Source organism: Procambarus clarkii, chromosome 81, assembly GCF_040958095.1.
Source record: "Procambarus clarkii isolate CNS0578487 chromosome 81, FALCON_Pclarkii_2.0, whole genome shotgun sequence".
NCBI lineage: Eukaryota > Metazoa > Arthropoda > Malacostraca > Decapoda > Cambaridae > Procambarus > Procambarus clarkii.
In genome coordinates, this window is record NC_091230.1 from 7,344,177 (window position 1) to 7,371,196 (window position 27,020).

At 44.6% G+C, this 27,020-nt stretch overlaps 1 protein-coding gene across 4 annotated transcripts in view; it reads right to left on the reverse strand.

Moving 5' to 3' along the window:
- Positions 1–9,317: 9,317 nt before the first annotated feature.
- The window catches only part of LOC123773113 (uncharacterized), a 97,284-nt gene continuing 79,581 nt past the window's right edge, over positions 9,318–27,020 (reverse strand). For all 4 annotated transcript variants that reach the window (XM_069315135.1, XM_069315136.1, XM_069315137.1 and 1 more), the window contains 3 exons: positions 23,849–23,987; positions 20,648–20,712; positions 9,318–12,124 (listed from right to left, as the gene is read on the reverse strand). In XM_069315135.1, coding sequence (XP_069171236.1) covers positions 12,063–12,124; positions 20,648–20,712; positions 23,849–23,987 — 266 coding nt within the window. In that variant the 3' untranslated portion in view covers positions 9,318–12,062. The remainder of the gene's footprint in view (positions 12,125–20,647; positions 20,713–23,848; positions 23,988–27,020) is intronic.

Sequence of the window (27,020 nt, forward strand, 5' to 3'; positions counted from 1 at the left end):
GGGACCTAAATCACGGAGAGATAAATTAGGAAACAAGGAATCCCCATGGCGGGGAGGAAACGTGGGGAGCGAAGTTAGTAAACGTTATTGACAGGAATTTCCTAACACAGCACGTGAAGGAAGACACAAGGGAATAAGGAGGGAATACGCCAAATCTATTAGACCTAATTTTCACCCAGAATGTAGAAGACATCGAGAATTTGGAACATGAAATACCACTAGGAGCCAGTGACGATTGTGTCCTAGTCTTTGACTGCATGATGGAACTCAAAGTTGTGACCAAAGGACAAGAGGTCCGGGAAAGGAGAGTTGATTACAGGAAAGGGGACTACAGACGGATAAGGTACTACCTGGGAGAAGTACAGTGGGAGGTGTGACGGTGTTCCCCTCCTTATATTTCTCCCACGCCTGCAGTAAGAGTCATGTCCACTTTACCCAAGCGTTCTCTACGTTGCAGGCATCAATTTGATATATGTAGGAGAGTGGAGTGTTCTCGCAGAGCCGAGAAATTTGTGAAACAATAATGTTTTGGCCTGTGGTTTAGGCCCTTTAGGAAGCCAAGATGGCGCTGGCTCTCCTGTTTCCCCGCCAAAACTGTGTGACGTCAGTGACACCGGATTGGTCACCGACAGCAATGTGGCACAGGGAGCCAATGAAAACCTCCCGTGGGGAAAGTGACGTCACGAAGGAAAGGGGGTCCGGGCAGCGCACCGCGTTGGCGCCATCAGTCAGACACGACACGTCAAGGAGGTTGGACGTGCAACGATTGGTCCTGTCAGTTTGACAGTTGTTTCCCGCTCCCGTGGATTTTACGCGTCACCTGAAGTCTGCCAGTACTCTGTGAGGTCTTCCTTAGTTCATGTGTTGAACCAGAGAGGGAATCGACGGTTATTGAGCAACAAGTGCTCCAGGACAGGTACTGTGCAAGAAGCAGTGAAGTCTGTGCAGTGACGTAGGCGACGTCTGAGGCAGTTCACCCAGTCGTGACGGCGTAGTGGCTGACCAGAGCCACTGGGTAGCAGAGGAAGAAGAGGACTAGTTGGGAATCCGGACGACTGCAGCCGAGACGTAGGCGGCAGCCGTAGCTGGGAGAAGTCGACGGTCATGGAGACCGACTCCAACCCTACAGGAAGTCGAGGAGGAACACGGACCTGCTGGGAAGAAGGCACGGAGACGACGCGCTAACGGTGGGACATTGGTTGAGATTCCTGGAGGACACGACAACGTGTGTGTGGGGGCGTTCCCGACACGAGGCAGGAGCCAGGACCAGGAGCTACAACTCAACTCTCATCGGAAGATAGGTGGAAGTAGGTGTTTCTAGTTTCCCTCCCCATTCCCCTTTAGTCAGCTATATTATTCAGCTATATTATCTAGCCTGAGGATTTTGTATGTCGTGAGCAAGTCTCACCAATGTCACAGTAAGGCACCAGTGTGCAGAATAGTACTATCAAGAGTACTCACGATACTTATATATATTATTATTGGTGTGTACAGGCACCCGGATTAAGTGACGAATTTACTGTGTCGAGAATGTCTTTCATGAGACTTTAATGTGAACAAATAGTGAGAAATTATATATAATATTATGCCGGTATTTGGAAGTTAGGCCATGCGCCCAGTAACTATTTATTTACCATTTATTGATGTCTGATTTATCTATATTATATATGTCTATGTTCGTGCATTGAATAACCATTTGTGAGTGCAGTGATTTATTGTGTTATCGCCCACGAAAGGAAGTACTGAGAACTCCAGTGTTAAATACTTCATAAGATATCATTGAATGAAGGGCAGTGTAAAACCATTACAGTGAATTATTGTCGCATTTATTATAGAAACGATTGTTTGAGCCCAAGTACAGTGTAGCGAAGTAATACGTGCTATTGTTGCAAATATCGAGTGTGCGAACTTCTAGTGATCTTTGAGAACTTAAAGAAACAGCGCGCGTGCCGCTTGAAAAACAAGCAATAAACTTTCGCGCGGAAGGGGGGCGCTCAGCTGATCGTGACATTGACGAGAGGGGGGAAGTGTTGCCACCGTAGTGAGCGTATAATATTCGTGGGAACGAACGACTCCCGCCTGGATCAGCTGATTTATTTATTGATTTAACCTTGTGACATCTTTCAATGAGTTTTAAGTAAAATACAAAATATATTTGTGTTTATATCATCCCCTCCATTTATCTTGTGGCTATATTATACTTGAAAGCAAAGAGTGATAAAAGTAAGTACCTGCCTGAGATCCTGATCTATTGAGTGTGACCTTGCCCAGGATACCACAATTCAACCAGTCCACTGACGTGTTACTGGACACCGAAAACACCAGTTGACGACCTTGTGGTTAATAGTAAAGCCCTATTGTTGGGGCGGGCACATAACAGTTAAGTGTACTAGTTGTGTTCCCACTCCTTCTCAATCAGAGGCCGGTTGGGATTGACTGGGATACTCTCCTGGCGCACAGTGGCGCCGAGAGGATTAGAGTGAAGACCCGCAGGGCTACGGTGAGTGACATTGAGTATACTGCTGCTCACCCAGAGTAAGAGTAAAGAGACATAATCCCCGACATTGGCGACCTTGCCAGGATCAGTACTGATACGGTTGCTCACCGGAGAGTGGAAGAGTAAACCCCAACAGAGGACGAAATTAGAGGAAAAACAGTGCAAGATATGATGAACCAAGTCATATGGAATTGTAAGGAGACTGAAGAGAGATTTATTCCAACAGTAAAGGAAAAAAGCAGGAATGAATATAATAACCCATGGTTTAATAGACAGTGTCAGGAAGTAAAAATGAGAAGCAGGAGGGAGTGGAGGAAGTACAGAAGACAAAGGTCAGCGGACAACAGGATTAGATGTATCAGAGCTAGGAACGATTACGTTAACATAAGACGAGCATCGGAAAGAAATTACGAGAATGATATTGCAATCAAGGCGAAAAAAAAACAACTTAAACTACTACGTGTGGTACCATATAAGAAGGAATATGTCGGTAAATGGCCAAGTGACAAGACTGAGGAAAACACAAAGGGCATATACAGAAAGTGACAAGGAAATCTGCGAGATACTGAATGCAAGTTTCCATGGAGCGTTCACAACCGAGCCTGAGCAACTCCCTTTGTTAGAAGAGATTACCCTAGACGGAAGACTATCAGATATATAGGTGATAGCAGAGGAGATAATGAAACAGTTGACAACACTGGATGCAAATAAAGCGATTGGAGCTGACAAAGTATCACCGTGGGTACTAAAAGAGGCAGTGCAGGCCCTCAGTGTGCCTCTGGAAAACTGGAAAAGGTTCAAAAGTTAGCGACGAGGCTTATCCCAGAGTTACGAGGGATGGGATATGAAGAGTACCTGAAAGAACTGAACCTTTCGACACTTGAAAAAAGAAGGGAAAGAGGGTATATGATAGCAACATATAAAATACTCAGGGGAATTGACAAAGTGGAAATATATAAAATGTTCACACGTAATAGTAACAGAACGAGGGGACATGGGTGGAAGCTGGAAACTCAAATGAGTCACAGAGATGTTAGGAAGTATTCTTTTAGCGTGAGGGTAGTGGTGAAACGGAATGCACTTAAGGGACAAGTTGTGGAGGCAAACTCTATTCATAATTTTAAAACTAGATATGATAAGGAAATGGGACAGGAGTCATTGCTGTAAACAACCGATGGCTAAAAAGGTGGGATCCAAGAGTCAATGTTCGATCCTGCAAGCACAAATAGGTGAGTACACACACCCACACACACACAGGAGCAGGGAGTATGAGTAGGGAGCAGGAGACCAGATACAAGGAATCATTTGGGTGATGAAATACTTCAAGAGTCAGAGAGAGAGAGAGAGAGAGAGAGACAGACCTGGGGGTTGATATCACGCCAGACCTGTCAGCTGAATCCCATATCAAGTGGATAACATCAGTGGCATATGCTAGGTTGGCTAACATATGAACGGCCTTTAGAAACTTGTGTAAGGAATTTTTCAGAACGTTATATACCACATTTGTCAGACCAATCATGGAGTTTGAGGCTCCAGCATAGAGTCCATATCTAGTCAAGCATAAGATTAAACTGGAAAAAGTTCAAAGGTTTGCCACCAGACTAGTACCCAAACTAAGAGGTATTAGCTACGAGGAGAGGTTATGGGAATTAAACCTCAAGTCACTGGGAGACAGAAGAGTTAGAGGGGACATGATCACGGTATACAAGATTCTCAGAGGAATTGATAGTGGTAGACAAAGACAAACTATTTAACACAAGGGAACACGTGGAAACACGTGGAAAACAACGTGGAACGTGGAAAATTTACACGTGGAATTTACACGTGGAAAATAATTGAGGGGCTGGTCCCAAACCTGCACACAGAAATAACACCACATGAGACCAGAAGACATGGCAGGATGTGCAGAATACCCCCGTTGAAAAGCAGAGGTGCAACAGGTACTCTGAGAGAGAACTCTATCAACATCAGAGGCCCGAGACTGTTCAACACGCTTCCACTACACATAAGGGGCATAACTGGCAAACCCCTCACAGTGTTCAAGAGAGAACTGGATAAGCACCTCCAAAGGATACCTGATCAACCAGGCTGTGACTCATACGTCAGGCTGCGAGCAGCCGCGTCTAACAGCCTGGTTGATCAGTCCCGCAACCAGGAGGCCTGGTCGACGACCGGGCCGCGGGGACACTAAGCCCCGGAAGCACCTCAAGGTAGCCTCAAGGTAAGGGGCACACGCACCAGGAGACACAGGTTGAAATTGAAAACCCCCAGATAAGCCATAGAGACGTTAGAAATAATTTTTTCAGTGTCAGAGTAGTAGACAAATGGAATGCATTAGGAAGTGATGTGGTGGAGGCTGGCCCCATACACAGCTTCATGTGTAGATATGATAGAGCCCAATAGGCTCAGGAACATGTACATTAGTTGATTGACAGTTGAGAGGCGGGACCAAAGAGACAGAGCTCAAACCCCGCAAGCACACACACACACACAAGATATACTTGGTGAGTATACAGGCCGCCCTTGTAACCACACAACACAAGGGGAGAACGTGTGACCAAATGTTTCTGATACCCAGGTGGCATGTGATTTATTTACCTCCAGCACTCAACGGGAATAGGGAAGAGAGGGGAGTGGGAGGAAGGAGAGAGGAGAAGGGAGAGAGAAGAGGGGGAAGGAGAGAGGAAGAGAGAGAGGGAGGAGAGAAGGACAGGGAGGAGAGGCATACATTTCTTGGCTGACCGTTAAAATGTGCATTGTTATGCTTAACTTGCTATGTGTTGTATTTTTTATGTTAAGAAGCATTCCCCAGTTTTCTGACCATTTGTGGAGTTCGTGTTCTCTTCATGATGTTCTCTTCATTAAGCCTCAATTAAATTTTCACTTCCAACTTTACCATAAATCATCTGCATTTATCATTGTACCATCAGCAAATCTGATTATATAATTTGTAATATTCTCACCTACGTCATTGATGTATATGACAAACATGGTTGGTCCCAAAATGGAGCCTTGCGGTACCACATTCACCACATTTCTCCGGCAGGTTCATTTCTGCTTAGGACGACCTTTTGCCTTCTTTGTGTTAACCATTATTTTATCCATTCTAATATTCTAACATTTATTCCATGTGCTTGAAATTTCCTTGCCAGTGCTTCATGTGGTACATTATCAAAAACTTTCAGAGCAGGCCATGTATACTACATCAACTGGAAGTCCGTTGTCTGAATAGCTTGTTTCCATTTCCTAAAAATGTGAGCAGGATTATAGGGTAGGATCTGTTTTTAACAATAATCCATATGTTGCATTGATTTTAAACGATTGTTCAATGTGAGATGAGTGATTCCTTCCTTTAGAATTCTCTCCATGAGCTTGCAGATGTGTGATGTCAAGTTGATCTGACGATAGTTTTCGAGTGAGCACTATTTGCCTTCTTTGAAAATAGGGGTAACATTTGCATACTTTCAATCAGTGGAGAACTATCCCTTGGTCCAGAGATATTCTGAAATATCGGAGTTTCGGTGGTAGATATTGTTCATCTGCCAGTTCCTTTACGACTTTGGATTGAATTCCATCCATACCTTGGGCTTTTGAATGTGTTAGATTGTCAATGCTCCTCTTAATTACATCGTATGTTATGGGAGTATCTCTTAATTCGTACTCTTCATCTGCTTCAAACTTTAGTGGGGGTTTTGCGTGTTTGGGGAAAATGTTTAATCTTTCTTGTGTGAACGCTGATGTAATGTATTCATTATCAGTGTTTTAGAAAGTTTTCTTTCGTAGTTTCCTATGGCTGATCTGATTTTCCGGTTGACTGAATTTAATATATTTAAGGTCTCTCATTATATCTCATAATCTATGTTATTCTTTGTTGAAGTGCCACCTGCTCCAGAGGTTCAGCTCTTACATTACTGCCTGTGTCATCACTTTTGTTCTCTTTTTTTCTTGTCACATATTTTTAACAAGTTCAGTGATGACTTATATGAAGTTTTCCCACGATGCTTCCATGCTTTGATCACCTATTAACTCCTTCAGGAAGTGTTTTACAATTCCTCTCTCATTCCTTGATAGTCTCCTCGACAGTGGTCTAGAAAGTCATCATTCTAGACCCTTACAAGTGTTTCTATAATTGTAATCCATCTTAGAATATTGTGATCACACGAAGGGGCGGGCATTTCTTCCCCACCTGTATAGGACATGCCATGCCCTCTTCTGATGTTAGCACAAGATCTGGAAGGCTGTTACTTCCACTGTCAGTTTGCTACTATCTTGAGTTAGCATGTTGCACAGTACAGACTCTGAGGAGCCCATGGCTGTTCTGAGAGGTGAACGGTATCCTGGGAGATGGAATTTCCCTTCAATTATCTCCTCTCGTCCCCATGTTTAACTTCAATCACTTGGGCTGGACGGTAGAACGACGGTCTCGCTTCATGCTGGTCGGCGTTCAATCCCTGACCGTCTAAGTGGTTGGGCATCATTCCTTTCCCCCGTCCCATCCCAAATCCTTATCCTAACCCGTACCAAGTGCTATATAGTCGTAATGACTTGGCGCTTTCTCCTGATAGCACCCTTCCATGTTTCACTGATGGCAATGTGGCCGAGATTCTCAGCCTCAGCGCATGTACACTGCATCAAATTTATTTATTAAGCTCCTGACCTTCGTATAAAGTCATTCAAACTGCTGACATTGTTCCTAGAGCTGGGAGATTGCTCAAGCATTTTGCTCACTATTATTTCCTAAATTGTCATTTAAATTTTATGCATGTTTGTCGTCCGAGATATATAGGGTTAGTTCAGTCTGGCTGAGTGAAGGACTCCGTCCTCTCTTCCCTCCTCTGTCACGACCACTCGCTCTCTGGGTCGTCAGCTTGCAATCTCTGTATTGGTCCGTGTTTATTATTTCTTTTAGTTTGTTTCTGTCATGACCCAACATATACCAGTTACGACTGGATACGCTGTGGTCACTCTATAAGTGTCAATGTGCCGTTATATACGCGGAGCATGTGTGGCCAGGTGTCCCATGGTCAGACCAGCACGGAGCATGTGTGGCCAGGTGTCTCATGGTCAGACCAGCACGGAGCATGTGTGGCCAGGTGTCCCATGGTCAGACCAGCACGGAGCATGTGTGGCGAGGTGACCCATGGTCAGACCAGCACGGAGCATGTGTGGCGAGGTGACCCATGGTCAGACCAGCACGGAGCATGTGTGGCGAGGTGTCCCATGGTCAGACCAGCACGGAGCATGTGTGGCGAGGTGACCCATGGTCAGACCAGCACGGAGCATGTGTGGCCAGGTGTCCCATGGTCAGACCAGCACGGAGCATGTGTGGCGAGGTGACCCATGGTCAGACCAGCACGGAGCATGTGTGGCGAGGTGACCCATGGTCAGACCAGCACGGAGCATGTGTGGCGAGGTGTCCCATGGTCAGACCAGCACGGAGCATGTGTGGCGAGGTGACCCATGGTCAGACCAGCACGGAGCATGTGTGGCCAGGTGTCCCATGGTCAGACCAGCACGGAGCATGTGTGGCGAGGTGACCCATGGTCAGACCAGCACGGAGCATGTGTGGCGAGGTGACCCATGGTCAGACCAGCACGGAGCATGTGTGGCGAGGTGTCCCATGGTCAGACCAGCACGGAGCATGTGTGGCGAGGTGTCCCATGGTCAGACCAGCACGGAGCATGTGTGGCGAGGGATCCCATGGTCAGACCAGCACGGAGCATGTGTGGCGAGGTTTCCCATGGTCAGACCAGCACGGAGCACGTGTGGCCAGGTGTCCCATGGTCAGACCAGCACGGAGCATGTGTGGCGAGGTGTCCCATGGTCAGACCAGCACGGAGCATGTGTGGCGAGGTGACCCATGGTCAGACCAGCACGGAGCATGTGTGGCGAGGTGTCCCATGGGCAGACCAGCACGGAGCATGTGTGGCCAGGTGTCCCATGGTCAGACCAGCACGGACCATGTGCAGTGAGGGTGGGAGATGTATGACAACATAGAGTACTGTCTCACACAAGAAGTAGAACTTGCTACAAAAGAGAGCTAAATGACAGCATCAGCAGCGAATAACACTCGACATATATAAACTACCATGGTTGAAAAAGCAGTTGGTTCACGACGCCCAGACCATTATATCGCCTCAAACTGTCTGGTTGGTTATCGTAGCAGCTAAATGAACCACCTGAGGGAGGGGGGGGGGGTCACAATAACTAGTACAATGTTACATTTTATAATATATTTGGCAGAATAAGAACAGTAATTAAACACGATCATTATATATTAACTTTTTTATGAAGCCTTATTATATATGTTATATTAACTCTTAAGTACAGTATAATCTATCTTGTGACATTTTCTTGCCTAATTCTTTCCCTGACCCCTTCCAAGTGCTATATTGTCGTAATTGCTTGGCGCTTGCTCCTGATAGTTCCCTTCCCCTCCCTCGTAATTAGTCAATATTGTGCTATTGTCATATGACACCATAAATATGACACTATAAATATGTCCCCATATATACATATAATACCATACATACGGCACTATCAATATCTGTATCTATAAAATTGAATGTCAATCCGTCCTTTTGGCGGGGCGAAATTGAAGGGCAGAGTTTTGGTTAGGTCTTCCTGGCCAGGGCTCGAACCTAGAAGAAGTTGGTGGTGATTCCCGACGAGTCATGCTCCCACTACACCACCAGGAACTGTCTTAGTGACGCTGCAATGTTCCACTACATATTATTCTCTCTTGAACGGTTCTAATGTTCTATCTTCTCACCAGTGAAATGTATGCTTATTGAAGTGGGAAAGGTTCCAAATAATTCCATATGACAAGCATCATTTAATAACAAATAGGCATCATCAACATATATTTTATAAAAGAACCGCATTAAAGTGTAAAAGGAAAATCATCATGTCAAATGTGTTCATTATGTTATGAAAGTACACAAGCCAAATATGGTCTCATAGGAGCCAGGTCTACACTATCTGTTTGACACTACTATTTATTGTTAAATAATAATCCTTAACAGTAGCTTTAATTTGACTTTACAAATACCAACAACATTATAACATTATCTAAATTAGAAGACAAAATATGAAAGCAAATGTCAATAGTTTCATACAATGGAACATTTGTGAATAAGTCTCACATATAAACAAACATAACCACCTGCAGGTTGTGGCCCAAACTGAGCAGACACTTAAAGTCCATTAAATTTTTAATGGAAAATTAACTGTCAAAGAATATAAATATAATTAAAAAATTTCAAATTATATATGAATGTTCCACTGACTATATTTCACCCTAATGGGTGAAATTGGCACCCATTTCACCCAATATACCAGATGAAGTCTTCACCAGAGGAAGACTACACTGTATACCAGGAAAGGAACCTAAACTAAATAGAATATAATAACTATCATCAGACCTAAAATATTTATTATTTAAATCGAGTAAAGTTCTGTTAAGTTAGTCTTCTCGTGTAGGTATGAATATAAGTATCAACCCCAAGTTTGGTACACTTGTAAACCAAGTGTACCCAAGTGTCCACACCAAAATGAACAAAGTGTCATATTAACTTTGTTTACATTAAAAGATTTATTAAAAGCCAGACTCCACTCACTCTATCTCAGTAACGAGATATTTTTGTAATAATAATAATAATAATAATAATAATAATAATAATAATAATAATAATAATAATAATAATAATAGTCATTTATTCACAAGAAGGTACAATGGGTTGGAGATTACATAAGATTGGTATTTGTACATTCTTGCAAAGCCACTAACACGCAGTGTTTCGGGCAGGTTCTTAATTCATAATGTAAGACGAAAAGTACATTGTAGCAGGGATATACATATATATATAAATATATATAACTACAATATAAATTGGCAGAGGTGATTATACTGGTGAAGATATATGTCTTAAGTACAAATATTACAGTAGTACAGATACAGAGTGAATTTATCAGCCTTTAAATTATTCATTTTTGTAATGAACCACAAAGGCATTCTAGACACAAAATGATTAACAAAATTGATTGTCTTACTTAACAACCCAAAAGACAAGAATTACTATTTAAGGAAGATAATTTACAAATATGAACCTTTTCTTTTTAACATTTCTAGTCATTATTTTGTATAATCTCTTGCGATCACAACAGAATAATTAAGTGTAAAAGAGACGTTCATCTGGACTTTAAACTTTTCCTGTCTACCTGGAGGTTCTCCGTCCAGGTGAACACTTTCCTGTCTACCTGGAGGTTCTCCGTCTAAGTGGACACTTTCCTGTCTACCTGGAGGTTCTCCGTCCAGGTGAACACTTTCCTGTCTACCTGGAGGTTCTCCGTCCAGGTGAACACTTTCCTGTCAACCTGGAGGTTCTCCGTCCAGGTGAACACTTTCCTGTCAACCTGGAGGTTCTCCGTCCAGGCGGACACTTTCCTGTTTACCTGGAGGTTCTCCGTCCAGGCGGACACTTTCCTGTTTACCTGGAGGTTCTCCGTCCAGGTGAACACTTTCCTGTCTACCTGGAGGTTCTCCGTCCAGGTGGACACGGACATGTATACCAGCCATAACCAACGAGGAATACTTATACATATATATATACGTCAGCGGCGTAGCCACGTTCTAAAGTTCACACCAAAAAGGCGCCATCACCCAGCAAATCATATTAAACAAAATACATTGAAAAGGTGTTTAAAATCTAAATCAAAGGAAGATAAAGTTTTATAGGAAATGCATAATTGTTATTTTGTTTTATATTTAAAAAGCTTTACAGTAAGCTCATCAATAACAAAACATAATTAATCATGCGTGTTATTCAATTATTTTAACTTTAAATAAAAAATAAAAAATATATGGAACACATGTCATAGTGATCATGAATTATAGTGCATTGTTGATGGTCAGAATCTCTACACGACTTTTTCATACTGTTTGTGCTCATTATTTCTTTAAATGTGTCACTGAATGAATGTAACTTTTGTACAATTTGAGCTTGACTGTCGGTGACGTCTGAGGAAGGTTTGTCATAAAGTTATAATTTGTTCACATTGTCTGCGTTGTCAAAATGCTTTGGATATAAGAGCACTAAATTTGGGACAGGAAGTAAATTTCCCTGTCCTTGCCACTAGTGTTAGTGGCCTTCAGCTAAATTCAGGTGTTAGGGTGGTCAGCAGATATGTTAACCATGGCTGAGAGCTGGCACAGTGGCCAGCTGAGATGTCAACAATGGCTGAGAGCTGCTAGGGTGGTCATCTGAGATGTTCATAATGGCTGAGAGCTGGCCCAGTGGCCAGCTGAGATGTCAACAATGGCTGAGAACTGGCTGGGTGGCCAGATAAGATGTCAACAATGGCTGAGTGGCCAGCTGAAATGTTAACAATGGCTGAGAACTGGCACAGTGGCCAGCTGAGATGTCAACAATGACTAAGAGCTGGCAGAGTATTCAACCAAGTGTGCCACACTGGTTGAGGAATGGCTGGGTGCTCAGCCGAGTGATTCTACGTGGTTGAAGACTGCCAGGAAGGTGAAGTCTTGCAGGAAGATCAAGTGAAGTTTTTATAAGCATTGAAGGCGTTCAGGTGGCGGGTGGTCGCCGTGTGCAGGAAGTTGTACTGTTCCTGTGGAGTTTACACAACACATTATCTCAAGTAATTTATGTATTTCCTTCCCCTTCACCAATCATAATACAACATGCTCGGAATTTTCATATATACTGTCTATTTACTATATATACATAAAATATTTTATTATAAATTATAACGTCACTACCAACAGTGTCAATAGTTCACACCCAAAAATTATTGAGCTTTACTTAAAAGCCTTAAAGTCTTCACAAGTCTGAGAACATCAACCGATTATCACAATGTATTATTTAGCGGCATCAACAAAGTTTCCTATTAATGTTACATCTAAGAAAGATGAATGCAAAACAGCTCCATGCAACCTTCTCAATAAATTCTGCCAAACAGAAATACTTATTTTTCATCATTTAAGTTTGTATATAGTAAAATATATAAATATAAACATAACTATTTCACACTCATTGAGAAGTAAAGAAAGTGGCAGAGATCCCCCAGTGTGGCAGAGAGGTCACATAGTGTAGAAGAGAGAGTGGTCACACAGTGTGGGAGAAGAGAGAGTGGTCACACAGTGTGGGAGAAGAGAGAGCGGTCACACAGTGTGGGAGAAGAGAGAGTGGTCACACAGTGTGGGAGAAGAGAGAGCGGTCACACAGTGTGGGAGAAGAGAGAGTGGTCACACAGTGTGGGAGAAGAGAGAGTGGTCACACAGTGTGGGAGAAGAGAGAGTGGTCACACAGTGTGGGAGAAGAGAGAGTGGTCACACAGTGTGGGAGAAGAGAGAGTGGTCACACAGTATGGGAGAAGAGAGAGCGGTCACACAGTGTGGGAGAAGAGAGAGTGGTCACACAGTGTGGGAGAAGAGAGAGTGGTCACACAGTGTGGGAGAAGAGAGAGTGGTAACACAGTGTGGGAGAAGAGAGGGTGGTAACACAATATTAGAGAGTGGTCACACAGCGTAGGAAAGTGGTCACACAGTGTGGAAGAGTGGTCACGCAGTGTGGGGGAGTAGTCGCACAGTGTGGGAGAGTGGTCGCACAGTGTGGGAGAAGAGAGAGCGGTCACACAGTATAGGAGAAGAGAGAGCGGTCACACAGTATAGGAGAAGAGAGAGCGGTCACATAGTATAGGAGAAGAGAGAGTGGTCACACAGTGTGGGTGAGTGGTCACACAGTGTGGGTGAGTGGTCACACAGTGTGGGGGAGTGGTCACACAGTGTGGGTGAGTGGTCACACAGTGTGGGGGAGTGGTCACACAGTGTGGGGGAGTGATTACACAGTGTGGGAAAAGAAAGAGCGGTCACACAGTGTGGGAGAAGAGAGAGTGATCACACAGTGTGGGAGAAGAGAGAGCAGTCACACAGTGTGGTAGAAGAGAGAGTGGTAACAGAGTGTGGGAGAAGAGAGAGTGGTCACACAGTATGGGAGAAGAGAGAGTGGTCACACAGTGTGGGAGAAGAGAGAGTGGTCACACAGTGTGGGAGAAGAGAGAGTGGACACACTGTGTGGGAGAAGAGAGAGTGGTCACAGTGTAAGAGAAGATAGAGCGGTCAAACAGTGTGGGAGAAGAGAGAGCTGTCACACAGTGTGGGAGAAGAGAGAGAGTGGTAACACAATGTGGGAGAAGAGAGAGTGGCCATACAGTGTGGGAGAAGAGAGAGTAGTCACACAGTGTGGGAGAAGATAGAGCGGTCACCCAGTGTGGGAGAAGAGAGAGTAGTCACACAGTGTGGGAGAAGAGAGAGCGGTTACACAATGTGGGAGAAGAGAGAGCGGTTACACAGTGTGGGAGAAGAGAGAGTGGTAACACAGTGTGGGAGAAGAGAGAGCGGTTACACAGTGTGGGAGAAGAGAGAGCGGTCACACAGTGTGGGAGAAGAGAGAGCGGTCACACAGTGTGGGAGAAGAGAGAGCGGTTACACAGTGTGGGAGAAGAGAGAGCAGTCACACAGTGTGGGAGAAGAGAGAGCGGTCATACAGTTCACACTCGTCTAAATCAGCTGGTTTTCTTTTAAAACTGTAAGGTTATTAAAATTCTAAATCAAACTATGTTAGGTTAGGAGAGGCTTGATCAGCCTATTCTAGGTTATTGCTTGAGTGGGTTGTGTTAGGTTACGTTGCGAAAGTTAGGATTCATTTCATACAATTAGACCTGTCGTCGACCGTCTTGTAGAGGAAAGTAGATGCAGGAGAGAAAAATTTTCACTACGAAACATACGTCTTGAGAAGATGGAAGAGGAACATAATGAGGTGCAGGAGTGAGAAGTCTTCATGTGAGAGAATGAATTACCAGCGAGCTTATAAATGAGTGGTAGTGAGTGTACTCATTTATGGTAGTGAGCTATCAGAAAATAGCACGGTGGCCGCAGTAGCAAATTTCATAAGGAAACTTCACCCATAATAATAGGTAGAAATCCTAAAAAGGTAAAATCAACTTATTGAGTGGCGGAGTACTGGCAGGAGTTTGTGGTCAGTCGGCTACGACCCTTCAACCATCTGTGTGTACAGAGGCCTCCACCTGTTACGTCACGAGGCACCACGTGACCCAAGGAACACTTGTGATTCATGGCGCCTCCCTGAGCCTACTATCTGATTGGCTCTTTCAAAAAAAGAAGGGACAGTGAGGAAGCGGGAGGCTAGGCTGCCCAGGACACCGGACAGGCATTCTGTCTTGTGTCGCGACACCTGTGAGACGTGGTTCTTTGGTTACGGCCACAACTAGAGAGTTGTCACGTCTAAACGCGACACTAAGCTCATCTCGCTATCTTTGTTCCGACAACGCGAGTCATTCTACAGAATCTGGGTTTTGGAACGATAGGAATTACTATATTACGAGCGAAAAGAGATATATAGAGATTTTGTACAAACGTGTGATCTCAGCAGAGTGATAAAGACTGCAGTGTTAAGATCCGTGATCGTCGTCAGCATCTGTAGCGATCCGTCAACATATTGCTATGATAGCTGACTAGATGGGAATAAGCAAAGGTTTCCCAGAGATCTATGATTCCTTCGGAATACATTAGGCTAATTACAGTTATCTTTGTGGACATAAAAATTTTCCCCCAAACCGTGCCTCCGAGCGTGGTGTTCAGCTCACTTTTAGAGCGAGCAAATTTCATCCATACGGGAGGGACGCTACCCACTCTCGCCTCACCAGTGTCACCCAGTGCTCTGCGCCGTGGTGCTCGATTTGAACAGCCGACATCGTCGCCTGTCCATCAGCAGGTCATCCTCCACGTTGTCACGCAAGTCCCCCAGGTGCAAAAATTGCTGAGTTGGACCTTCAATCAACTGCAGAATTAATCACTGTATGTATGAGGAGAGATTGTATGGGAAGGCCGGTCTATTAATGTGATTACTCATAAAATTATCTCTGTGTTGTTTGTGCTGAGTTCCTAGTCTTGACTTTACATCAACTTTTCGACTTGACGTTGTCCATTAGCACCTGTACAGGTGAGGGAAGCGTTGTCGAGGAACTCACGTGTAAAGGACGATTACAGTAAGTCTGTGGGATTACTGTGATTCAGTCTCTGTTGTTGTAAATATGTTACACATATTTACACATTTATTCAGGTTGCACTATTCTGTTGAAGTTGAAGTGCGGTTCAATACATACCAACACTGTAAAATTCCATATGTATACCTGTATCTCTTTTCAGGGGAAAATCAGTCTTGAGCTGTTAAGAAGTGTGATTGCAGGGTAAAGTGTTACTGTGTTTTCTGAATTGTCTGCATAACAAGAATTTATTTGATCTTTTATTATTTAAATTGAAGGATCAGTGAGTGTTTCATCATTGAGATTAGCTGTCCGTTGAGGCAGTATAATTAGCGAAGTTAGAACAGTGTTGGCTGATTCTTGTTTGGCAAGCTATCGTGTGTGATAGCGTAGTGTTAACGTAATTCGTCTTCATTAATTATCTGTCCGCATGACAGTAATTTATATAATGACTTACTGATTGTTTAATTGAGTAACACAATAATTATTGTAGAGAATTATTGTTTTATTGATTGTCTGTAGTGACAGAGTAATTGACGTAAATTATTTTTGATTGTTTGATGACATCTAACAGGAATTAACATAATTAATTAATTGTTTTGTTTTGATTGAATTTATTGAAGTCAATTGTTTTGGCCTGTGATAGAACGATTAATTGTTTTGATTGCCGTCCTTAGAGACATGTGTTAACGTAATTTAGTTCTTTACCGAAGACTGTCTCAGTGACCAGCCTGGCGGTGTTTGTTGTTTATTAATTGTTTTGCAGCAATTGTTTTGATTGCATTTCTTGAGTCCAAGTGAGCACCCACTTGTTTAGTCTTGTTCTTTGTATCAGCCCAAAGCGGCAAGGACAGGAATCTGTCCTATATTTAGCTGTTTGAATTTGTGTCACTGACAGACAATTTACGTAACGTTAAACTGAATGTGCTTTGGATTAGTATTAGGTTTTTGTTAATAAATTGTTTTGTTGCCATGAAAAGTGTCTTTATGTCAATACCTTTCAACAATATTGACGCCCATGTTTCAAGCCCCATCAAATTTCTTTTCTCTTGCTTTTAACAAAGGCCTGCTTCTGGATTCGAACCTGATTTATAGACATTACCACTGAAAACAAATTCGGTGTGAGTACCCATTAGTTACCTCTTTTGATTGTCACAACAATAGAGGAGCTATATGACCTAGTGGATAGCAGATTCAAGCAGTTGGACCCCAGAGGCTGCTCTCGCCTGTTATTCCAGTCATTCGAAGTATAATCTTGACATCTGGCACTTATGTGTTGGCTCTGTGCAGTCCTCCTGACTGGGTTCACTTAACAGTGTTAAATAATAGGAAATCTCACATCTGGCGCCCAAAGTGGAGCTATGCAACTTGAGTTTGAGCCCCACGAGCAAACACTGGAGTAAAGTAGACATTGTTGCAGTGTTTGAGTGGGAATCAGTACTGTTGAAGGTTGTGGTTGTTCACTGTTGTCATCAGTTAGGTACACACACACACACACACACACACACACACACACACACACACACACACACACACACACACACACACACACACAACGAACTGGCGAACAGTAACAAGTGGAGTACCACAAGGATCGGTGCTGGGACCAATTCTATTTCTTGTATATGTTAACGACATGTTTACAGGCGTAGAGTCCTACATGTCGATGTTTGCGGATGATGCAAAGTTGATGAGAAGAGTTGTGACAGATGAGGATTGCAGGATCCTCCAAGAGGACCTGAACAGATTGCAGAGATGGTCAGAGAAATGGCTACTAGAATTCAACACGAGCAAATGTAAAGTTATGGAAATGGGACTAGGAGATAGGAGACCAAAGGGACAGTACACAATGAAGGGGAACAGCCTACCTGTAACGACGCGTGAAAGAGACCTGGGGGTGGACGTAACACCTAATCTATCTCCTGAGGCACATATTAATAGGATAACGACAGCAGCGTACTCTACATTGGCAAAAGTTAGAACATCATTCAGAAACCTAAGTAAGGAGGCATTTAGGGCGCTTTACACTGCCTACGTAAGGCCAGTCTTAGAGTATGCCGCCTCATCATGGAGTCCCCATCTGAAGAAGCATATAATGAAACTGGAAAAGGTTCAGAGGTTTGCAACGAGACTCGTCCCAGAGCTACGAGGGATGGGGTATGAAGAGCGCCTGAGGGAACTGTGCCTTACGACACTAGAAAGAAGAAGGGAGAGGGGGGACATGATAGGAACGTATAAGATACTCAGAGGAATTGACAGAGTGGACATAGACGAAATGTTCACACGGAATAGTAACAGAACGAGAGGACATGGATGGAAGCTTGAAACTCAGATGAGTCACAGAGATGTAAGGAAGTTTTCTTTTAGCGTGAGAGTAGTGGGGAAATGGAATGCACTTCAGGAACAGGTTGTGGAAGCAAATACTATTCATAATTTTAAAACCAGGTATGATAGGGAAATGGGACAGGAGTCATTGCTGTAAACAACCGATGCTCGAAAGGCGGGATCCAAGAGTCAATGCTCGATCCTGCAAGCACATATAGGTGAGTACATATAGGTGAGTACACACACACACACACACACACACACACACACACACACACACACACACACACACACACACACACACACACACACACACACACACACACACACACACACACACACACACACACACACACACACACACACACACACACACACACACACACACACACACACACACACATACACACACACACACACACACACACACACACACACACACACACACACACACACACCTGTGTAAGGAATCATTCAGAATCTTGTACACCACATATGTAAGACCAATCCTGGAGTATGCGGCCCCAGCATGGAGCCCGTACCTTGTCAAGCACAAGACGAAGCTGGAAAAAGTCCAAAGGTATGCTACTAGACTAGTCCCAGAACTAAGAGGCATGAGTTATGAGGAAAGGCTGCGGGAAATGCACCTCACGACACTGGAAGACAGAAGAGTAAGGGGGGACATGATCACAACCTACAAAATCCTCAGGGGAATCGACCGGGTAAACAAGGACGAACTTTTCAACACTGGTGGGACGCGAACAAGGGGACACAGGTGGAAGCTGAGTACCCAAATGAGCCACAGAGACGTTAGAAAGAACTGTTTCAGTGTCAGAGTAGTTAGCAAATGGAATGCATTAGGAAGTGATGTGGTGGAGGCTGACTCCATTCACAGTTTCAAATGTAGATATGATAGAGCCCAATAGGCTCAGGAATCTGTACACCAGTTGATTGACGGTTGAGAGGCGGGACCAAAGAGCCAGAGCTCAACCCCCGCAAGCACAATTAGGTGAGTACAATTAGGTGAGTACACACACACACACACACACACACACACACACACACACACACACACACACACACACACACACACACACACACACACACACACACACACACACACACACACACACACACACACACACACACACAATATGTCTGAAACTCTCAAGGTCAGGTACTTGGAAATTTATGTTGCTTTCCAAGGCTGCGTGCTAGTGGACTATGACAGCCTCACTGAAGAAGAATGTCAAGTGGAGGTGGAGGTGTGTAGGTACCAAGCTAGAGTGCAACATATGTTGCAAGGGAGCACTCAGGAGTTGCCTGGATTGCATGATGCAAGCTTTTACACTGTGGAGGAAGTCAGTGAAAGCAAACATGGGAAGGAGGATTTCCCAGTGGATGACAACGTTGTTGTCAGGGGGTGTCAGACGGTGTGACAGCTAGTACACCCTGGATTCAGGATGAGGAGTCGAGACCTCAGTCCAGGATTCAAGTTGAGCCCCTCAGCGAAGGGAGTATTTCATCTGTAGACAGACAGATGCAGGAACTGCTCTCCAGGATGGGGAGTCGACAACCCCAGGAGGGAATTCCCTATTGCAGAGCTGAAAGATCAAGCCGAGGGTCTGGATCTCCAGGATGACAAGAAAGCCAGCTATATAGCTGACATATGGAATTTTTAGCAGAGCAGGTTAAGCAGAGAAAGGATTGCTGTCTTGCACGCGCAAGCAGGTAACACTGCTCAGATGCCACCACTTAGCCCAGCCATTCAGGCAGGGCAAGGTTAAGATGCCACACATGGAACCATTTGATGAAAAGGTCGACTCGATGGATGCATACATCCGACACTTTGAACGAATGGCTTCCGATACAGAATAGAAGAAAACATTCTAGGCAGGAGCGCTTGCGACTTTGGTGAATGGACGTGCTCTAGAGATTTACCATGCATTGGGACACCAGCAGCATTGTGAAGTTGACGCCCTAAAGATCGCTTTAATGAAGGGCTTTAGCATTTCAGCTGATGGAATGATGTAATCAGAATTACTGTGTATCTGCAGTTGGGGCAAACGGTGTTGAACTACTTTTCCCTTCACCCGAGTGCTTGGGGGTCCCTTGTAAAAAAACTTGGCCTGGGTTCAGGACTTCCAGACTTGCTGTGATTTCAGGAGCAGTCCGGTGTTAAGACTTAACAAGTCAGTGATGGTATAGTGGTAGAGTATGTGGCTGGCAATGTCTTGGTCGCGGGATTCGTGTCGCCTCACAGCCCCAGTGGGGTTTTCTCATTATTATTATTATTGTTATTATTATTATTATTATTATTATTATTATTATTACTGTTTTTATTTTTATTGTTAATATAATTATTATTATTATTATTAGTAGTAGTAGTGGTAGTAATAGTACTAGTAACAGTAGTAGTAGTAGTAGTAGTAGTAGTACTAGCTGAAGTAGTAGCTGTAGTAGTAGTAGAAGGAAAAGTAGTGGTAGTAGTAGTAGTAGTAGCTGTAGTAGTAACTGTAGAAGTAGTAGTAGTTGTTGAAATAGTAGTAATAGAAGTGGTAAATTTTTTATTAATATAATAAATATATGTAATTATTAATTATTATTTATATATTATAATCAAAATAATATTCGAGACTGTAATTTCATGTAAGGTTTATTTCTTACAGTTTTAGAATAACACATTTAATGTAACCCTAAATAGATCTTTCAAGACCATAAACAGTGATAAATGGGTCTTACCGTGAGGAAGATGGTGACGGGTGTCCAGGTTGTCACTGATGGTGAGGCCGGCCTCTGTGTGGGACCTGTAGGGTGAGGCACAGGGTGAATGTGTACACAGTGTGTGAGACCTGTAGGGTGAGGCACAGGGTGAATGTGTACACACTGTGTGGGACCTGTAGGGTGACACACAGGGTAAATGTGTACACACTGTGTGGGATTTGTAGGGTGACACACAGGGTGAATGTGTACACACTGTTTGGGACCCGTAGGGTGAGGCACAGGGTGAATGTGTACACACTGTGTGGGACCTGTAGGGTGACACACAGGGTGAATGTGTACACACTGTGTGGGACTTGTAGGGTGACACACAGGGTGAATGTGTACACACTGTTTGGGACCCGTAGGGTGAGGCACAGGGTGAATGTGTACACACTGTGTGGGACCTGTAGGGTGACACACAGGGTGAATGTGTATACACTGTGTGGGACTTGTAAGGTGACACACAGGGTGAATGTGTACACACTGTTTGGGACCCGTACGGTGAGTCACAGGGTGAATGTGTACACACTGTGTGGGACCTGTAGGGTGACACACAGGGTGAATGTGTACACACTGTGTGGGACCTGTAGGGTGACACATAGGGATGAATGTGTACACACTGTGTGGGACCTGTAGGGTGAGGCACAGGGTGAATGTGTACACTGTGTGGGACCTGTAGGGTGACACACAGGGTGAATGTGTACACACTGTGTGGGACCTGTAGGGTGACACACAGGGTGAATGTGTACACACTGTGTGGGACCTGTAGGGTGACACATAGGGATGAATGTGTACACACTGTTTGGGACCCGTAGGGTGAGGCACAGGGTGAATGTGTACACACTGTGTGGGACCTGTAGGGTGACACACAGGGTGAATGTGTATACACTGTGTGGGACTTGTAGGGTGACACACAGGGTGAATGTGTACACACTGTTTGGGACCCGTACGGTGAGTCACAGGGTGAATGTGTACACACTGTGTGGGACCTGTAGGGTGACACATAGGGATGAATGTGTACACACTGTGTGGGACCTGTAGGGTGAGGCACAGGGTGAATGTGTACACTGTGTGGGACCTGTAGGGTGACACACAGGGTGAATGTGTACACACTGTGTGGGACCTGTAGGGTGACACACAGGGTGAATGTGTACACACTGTGTGGGACCTGTAGGGTGACACATAGGGATGAATGTGTACACACTGTTTGGGACCCGTAGGGTGAGGCACAGGGTGAATGTGTACACACTGTGTGGGACTTGTAGGGTGACACACAGGGTGAATGTGTACACACTGTTTGGGACCCGTAGGGTGAGGCACAGGGTGAATGTGTACACACTGTGTGGGACCTGTAGGGTGACACATAGGGGTGAATGTATACACACTGTGTGGGACCTGTAGGGTGAGGCACAGGGTGAATGTGTAAACACTGTGTGGGACATGTAGGGTGACACACACAGGGTGAATGTGTACACACTGTGTGGGACGTGTAGGGTGACACACACGGTGAATGTGTACACACTGTGTGGGACCTTTAGGGAGAGGCACTTGGTGAATGTGTAAACACTGTGTGGGACCTGTAGGGTGAGGCACAGGGTGAATGTGTACACACTGTGTGGGACCTGTAGGGTGAGGCACAGGGTGAATGTGTACACACTGTGTGGGACCTATAGGAAGAGGCACAGGGTGAATGTGTACACACTGTGTGGGACCTGTAGGGTGAGGCACAGGGCGAATGTGTACACACTGTGTAGGACCTATAGGAAGAGGCACTGGGTGAATGTGTACACACTGTGTGGGACCTGTAGGGTGAGGCACAGGGAGAATGTGTACACACTGTGTGGGACCTGTAGGGTGAGGCACAGGGTGAATGTGTACACATTGTCCACAGCTGTTTAGGGCTGATGCATCCTGTCTTATGTGGCAATATTTCTTTCACTTGGTTTACCTTATGATATTAGTTTATTAACCACCTGTGTATTACCCAGCCTACCTGTGTAACACCCAGCCTACCTGTGTAACACCCAGCCTACCTGTGTAACACCCAGCCAACCTGTGTAACACCCAGCCTACCTGTGTAACACCCAGCCTACCTGTGTAACACCCAGCCTACCTGTGTAACACCCAGCCTACCTGTGTAACACCCAGCCTACCTGTATAACACCCAGCCTACCTGTATAACACGCAGCCTACCTGTGTAACACCCAGCCTACCTGTATAACATGCAGCCTACCTGTGTAACACCCAGCCTACCTGCATAACACCCAGCCTACCTGTGTAACACCCAGCCTACCTGTGTAACACCCAGCCTACCTGCATAACACCCAGCCTACCTGTATAACACCCAGCCTACCTGTATAACACGCAGCCTACCTGTGTAACACCCAGCCAACCTGTATAACATGCAGCCTACCTGTGTAACGCCCAGCCTACCTGTGTAACACCCAGCCTACCTGCGTAACACCCAGCCTACCAGTGTAACGCCCAGCCAACCTGTGTAACCCCCCACCACCAGCGTTTTCGTGTAGGCCCCAACCTACGTCCACAAGACCCAGCCTACCTACTTGTGTAGGCCCCAACCTACGTCCACAAGACCCCGCCTACCTATTTGTGTAGGCCCCATCCTACGTCCACAAGACCCAGCCTACCTACTTGTGTAGGCCCTAACCTACGTCCACAAGACCCAGCCTACCTACTTGTGTAGGCCCCAACCTACGTCCACAAGACCCAGCCTACCTACTTGTGTAGGCACCAACCTACGTCCACAAGACCCAGCCTACCTACTTGTGTAGGCCCTAACCTACGTCCACAAGACCCAGCCTACCTACTTGTGTTGGCACCAACCTATGTCCACAAGACCCAGCCTACCTATTTGTGTAGGCCCCAACCTATGTCCACAAGACCCAGCCTACCTACTTGTGTAGGCCCCAACCTACGTCCACAAGACCCAGCCTACCTACTTGTGTAGGCCCCAACCTACGTCCACAAGACCAAGACTACCTACTTGTGTAGGCCCCAACCTACGTCCACAAGACCAAGACTACCTACTTGTTTAGGCCCCAACCTACGTCCACAAGACCAAGACTACCTACTTGTGTAGGCCCCAACCTACGTCCACAAGACCCAGCCTACCTACTTGTGCAGGCCCTAACCTACGTCCACAAGACCCAGCCTACCTACCTGTGGCGCCACAGGAAGAAAGCAGCCAGCTCCAGAAGCAGCTCAATAGCGATAACCAGGGCCAGGTAGACGGCAGCACAGGTGGTGGTGTTGACTGTGTAGCGGTGAGGGGGAGACACCACCATCTCTCGGTGGGGACCTGTGCCACCACGAGGTCTCTGTGTTATTAATCTTATGACATAAGTTCATCATATAAATATATAAATAAACAAATAAATAAATAAATATATATATATATATATATATATATATATATATATATATATATATATATATATATATATATATATATTTTATTAAATATGACCGAAAAAGTAAGATTAATAATTCTAACACGAATTTTCTCAATCTTTCGTACATTATGCTTCACTGTTGGAGGTAAATCAAAAATCACTTCTCCAAAATTCATTTTTATTTCTAGTCTGACGCGACACGGGCGCGTTTCGTAAAACTTATTACATTTTCAAAGACTTCACAAATACACAACTGATTAGAACTTGCGTTTCCCTGATTTAATATCTACATTTGAGTGAGGTGGGAAGGGTGATGTGGCATTACATTTGAGTAAGGTGGGAAGGATGATGTGGCATTAGAGGATATTAATAGGGTATTAAAAGTATCAACACAAGACAGAACACGAAACAATGGATATTGAATAGAAGTGTTTGTAGAAAGCCTATTGGTCCATATTTCTTGATGCTTCTATATTGGAGCGGAGTCTTGAGGTGGGTAGAATATAGTTGTGCAATAATTGGCTGTTGATTGCTGGTGTTGACTTCTTGATGTGTAGTGCCTCGCAAACGTCTAGCCGCCTGCTATCGCTGTATCTATCGATGATTTCTGTGTTGTTTACTAGGATTTCTCTGGCGATGGTTTGGTTATGGGAAGAGATTATATGTTCCTTAATGGAGCCCTGTTGTTTATGCATCGTTAAACGCCTAGAAAGAGATGTTGTTGTCTTGCCTATATACTGGGTTTTTTGGAGCTTACAGTCCCCAAGTGGGCATTTGAAGGCATAGACGACGTTAGTCTCTTTTAAAGCGTTCTGTTTCGTGTCTGGAGAGTTTCTCATGAGTAGGCTGGCCGTTTTTCTGGTTTTATAGTAAATCGTCAGTTGTATCCTCTGATTTTTGTCTGTAGGGATAACGTTTCTATTAACAATATCTTTCAGGACCCTTTCCTCTGTTTTATGAGCTGTGGAAAAGAAGTTCCTGTAAAATAGTCTAATAGGGGGTATAGGTGTTGTGTTAGTTGTCTCTTCGGAGGTTGCATGGCTTTTCACTTTCCTTCTTATGATGTCTTCGATGAAACCATTGGAGAAGCCGTTATTGACTAGAACCTGCCTTACCCTACAGAGTTCTTCGTCGACTTGCTTCCATTCTGAGCTGTGGCTGAGAGCACGGTCGACGTATGCGTTAACAACACTCCTCTTGTACCTGTCAGGGCAGTCGCTGTTGGCATTTAGGCACATTCCTATGTTTGTTTCCTTTGTGTAGACTGCAGTGTGGAAACCTCCGCCCTTTTCCATGACTGTTACATCTAGAAACGGCAGCTTCCCATCCTTTTCCGTCTCGTAAGTGAAACGCAGCACGGAACTCTGCTCAAATGCCTCCTTCAGCTCCTGCAGATGTCTGACATCAGGTACCTGTGTAAAAATGTCGTCAACATACCTGCAGTATATGGCCGGTTTCAAGTTCATGTCGACTAAGACTTTTTGCTCGATGGTACCCATGTAGAAGTTTGCAAACAGGACACCTAGGGGAGAACCCATAGCGACCCCATCTACTTGCTTATACATGTGCCCATCCGGGCTCAAGAAGGGTGCCTCTTTAGTACAAGCTTGGAGTAGTTTCCTCAGAATACTTTCTGGCATGTCAAGAGGAGTACAGGCTGGATCACGATACACTCTGTCGGCTATCATTCCGATTGTCTCGTCCACAGGTACGTTGGTAAACAGCGATTCTACGTCCAACGAGGCTCTTATCCCTGTGGCCCGTGCGCCCCGCAGTAAGTCCACAAATTCCTTTGGAGACTTCAGGCTGAAGGCGCAAGGAACATAAGGAGTCAGCAGGCCGTTGAGTCGCTTCGCCAATCTGTACGTGGGTGTGGGTATCTGGCTAATGATTGGCCGAAGTGGGTTTCCAGGCTTGTGCGTCTTGACATTTCCATACGCATATCCAGGTTTATATTCCCCAATGATCTTTGGCAGGTGGAGTCCGGATTTCTTGGCGTTCACAGTTTCGATCAGTTTGTTGACCTTTGCTTTCAATTCGGCTGTAGTGTCCTTCGTTACCCTTTGGAACTTAGTTTGGTCAGAGAGTATGATGTTCATTTTCGCCAGATATTCGTCTTTTTTAAGAATGACATATATTGGCGACTTGTCACCTCTCCTGACAACTATCTCCTTGTTCTCACGAAGGCTTTTAGCTGCCGCTCTAAGCTCGGGGGACAGTATGGTGCTTCTGTAGTTGCCTCGATTCTTTCCTCCTTCTGCAATAAGTTCTGCTTGTAAGGTATCTTTGGTAGTGACCTTCTTTTGTGTCTCGAGGTCGAATATGTCGTCCAACAGAATTTCCAACTCCACTTTCCGGGCCATTTCACTCGGTCTGGACATAACATGACAGTTTATGCCCAGATTTAGGAGAGTGACTTGGTCCTCAGTGAGGTTAATTCCTGCAAGGTTCAGGAAGCCATCTCTTGGTCGTGGAATTGCCATAGGTCCTCCATATAATGTTGTTAGTTTCTTGATAATCCTTGTTTCAGTGCTGAGGTGATGTTGGTCTGTGAGGATGTCGAGGTGTTGTTCAATGCGGGTACGGATACTATGGTCGATGTTGCTATTTCTCCACTCGTTTGTAGCATGAAGTAGTTGCGTTTTTTTGTCTTTGATTTCATTCTCTGCCTTGTATATCTGATCACGAATCAGGTCCTGGCGATATTTTATCGTGAAGGCTTGATTCCTTGCTGCTGGGTCGTGCACTTTAACATTAGTATATTTTGGTAGCAGTCTTTCCTGTAGACATATTTTATTAAATATGACCGAAAAAGTAAGATTAATAATTCTAACACGAATTTTCTCAATCTTTCGTACATTATGCTTCACTGTTGGAGGTAAATCAAAAATCACTTCTCCAAAATTCATTTTTATTTCTAGTCTGACGCGACACGGGCG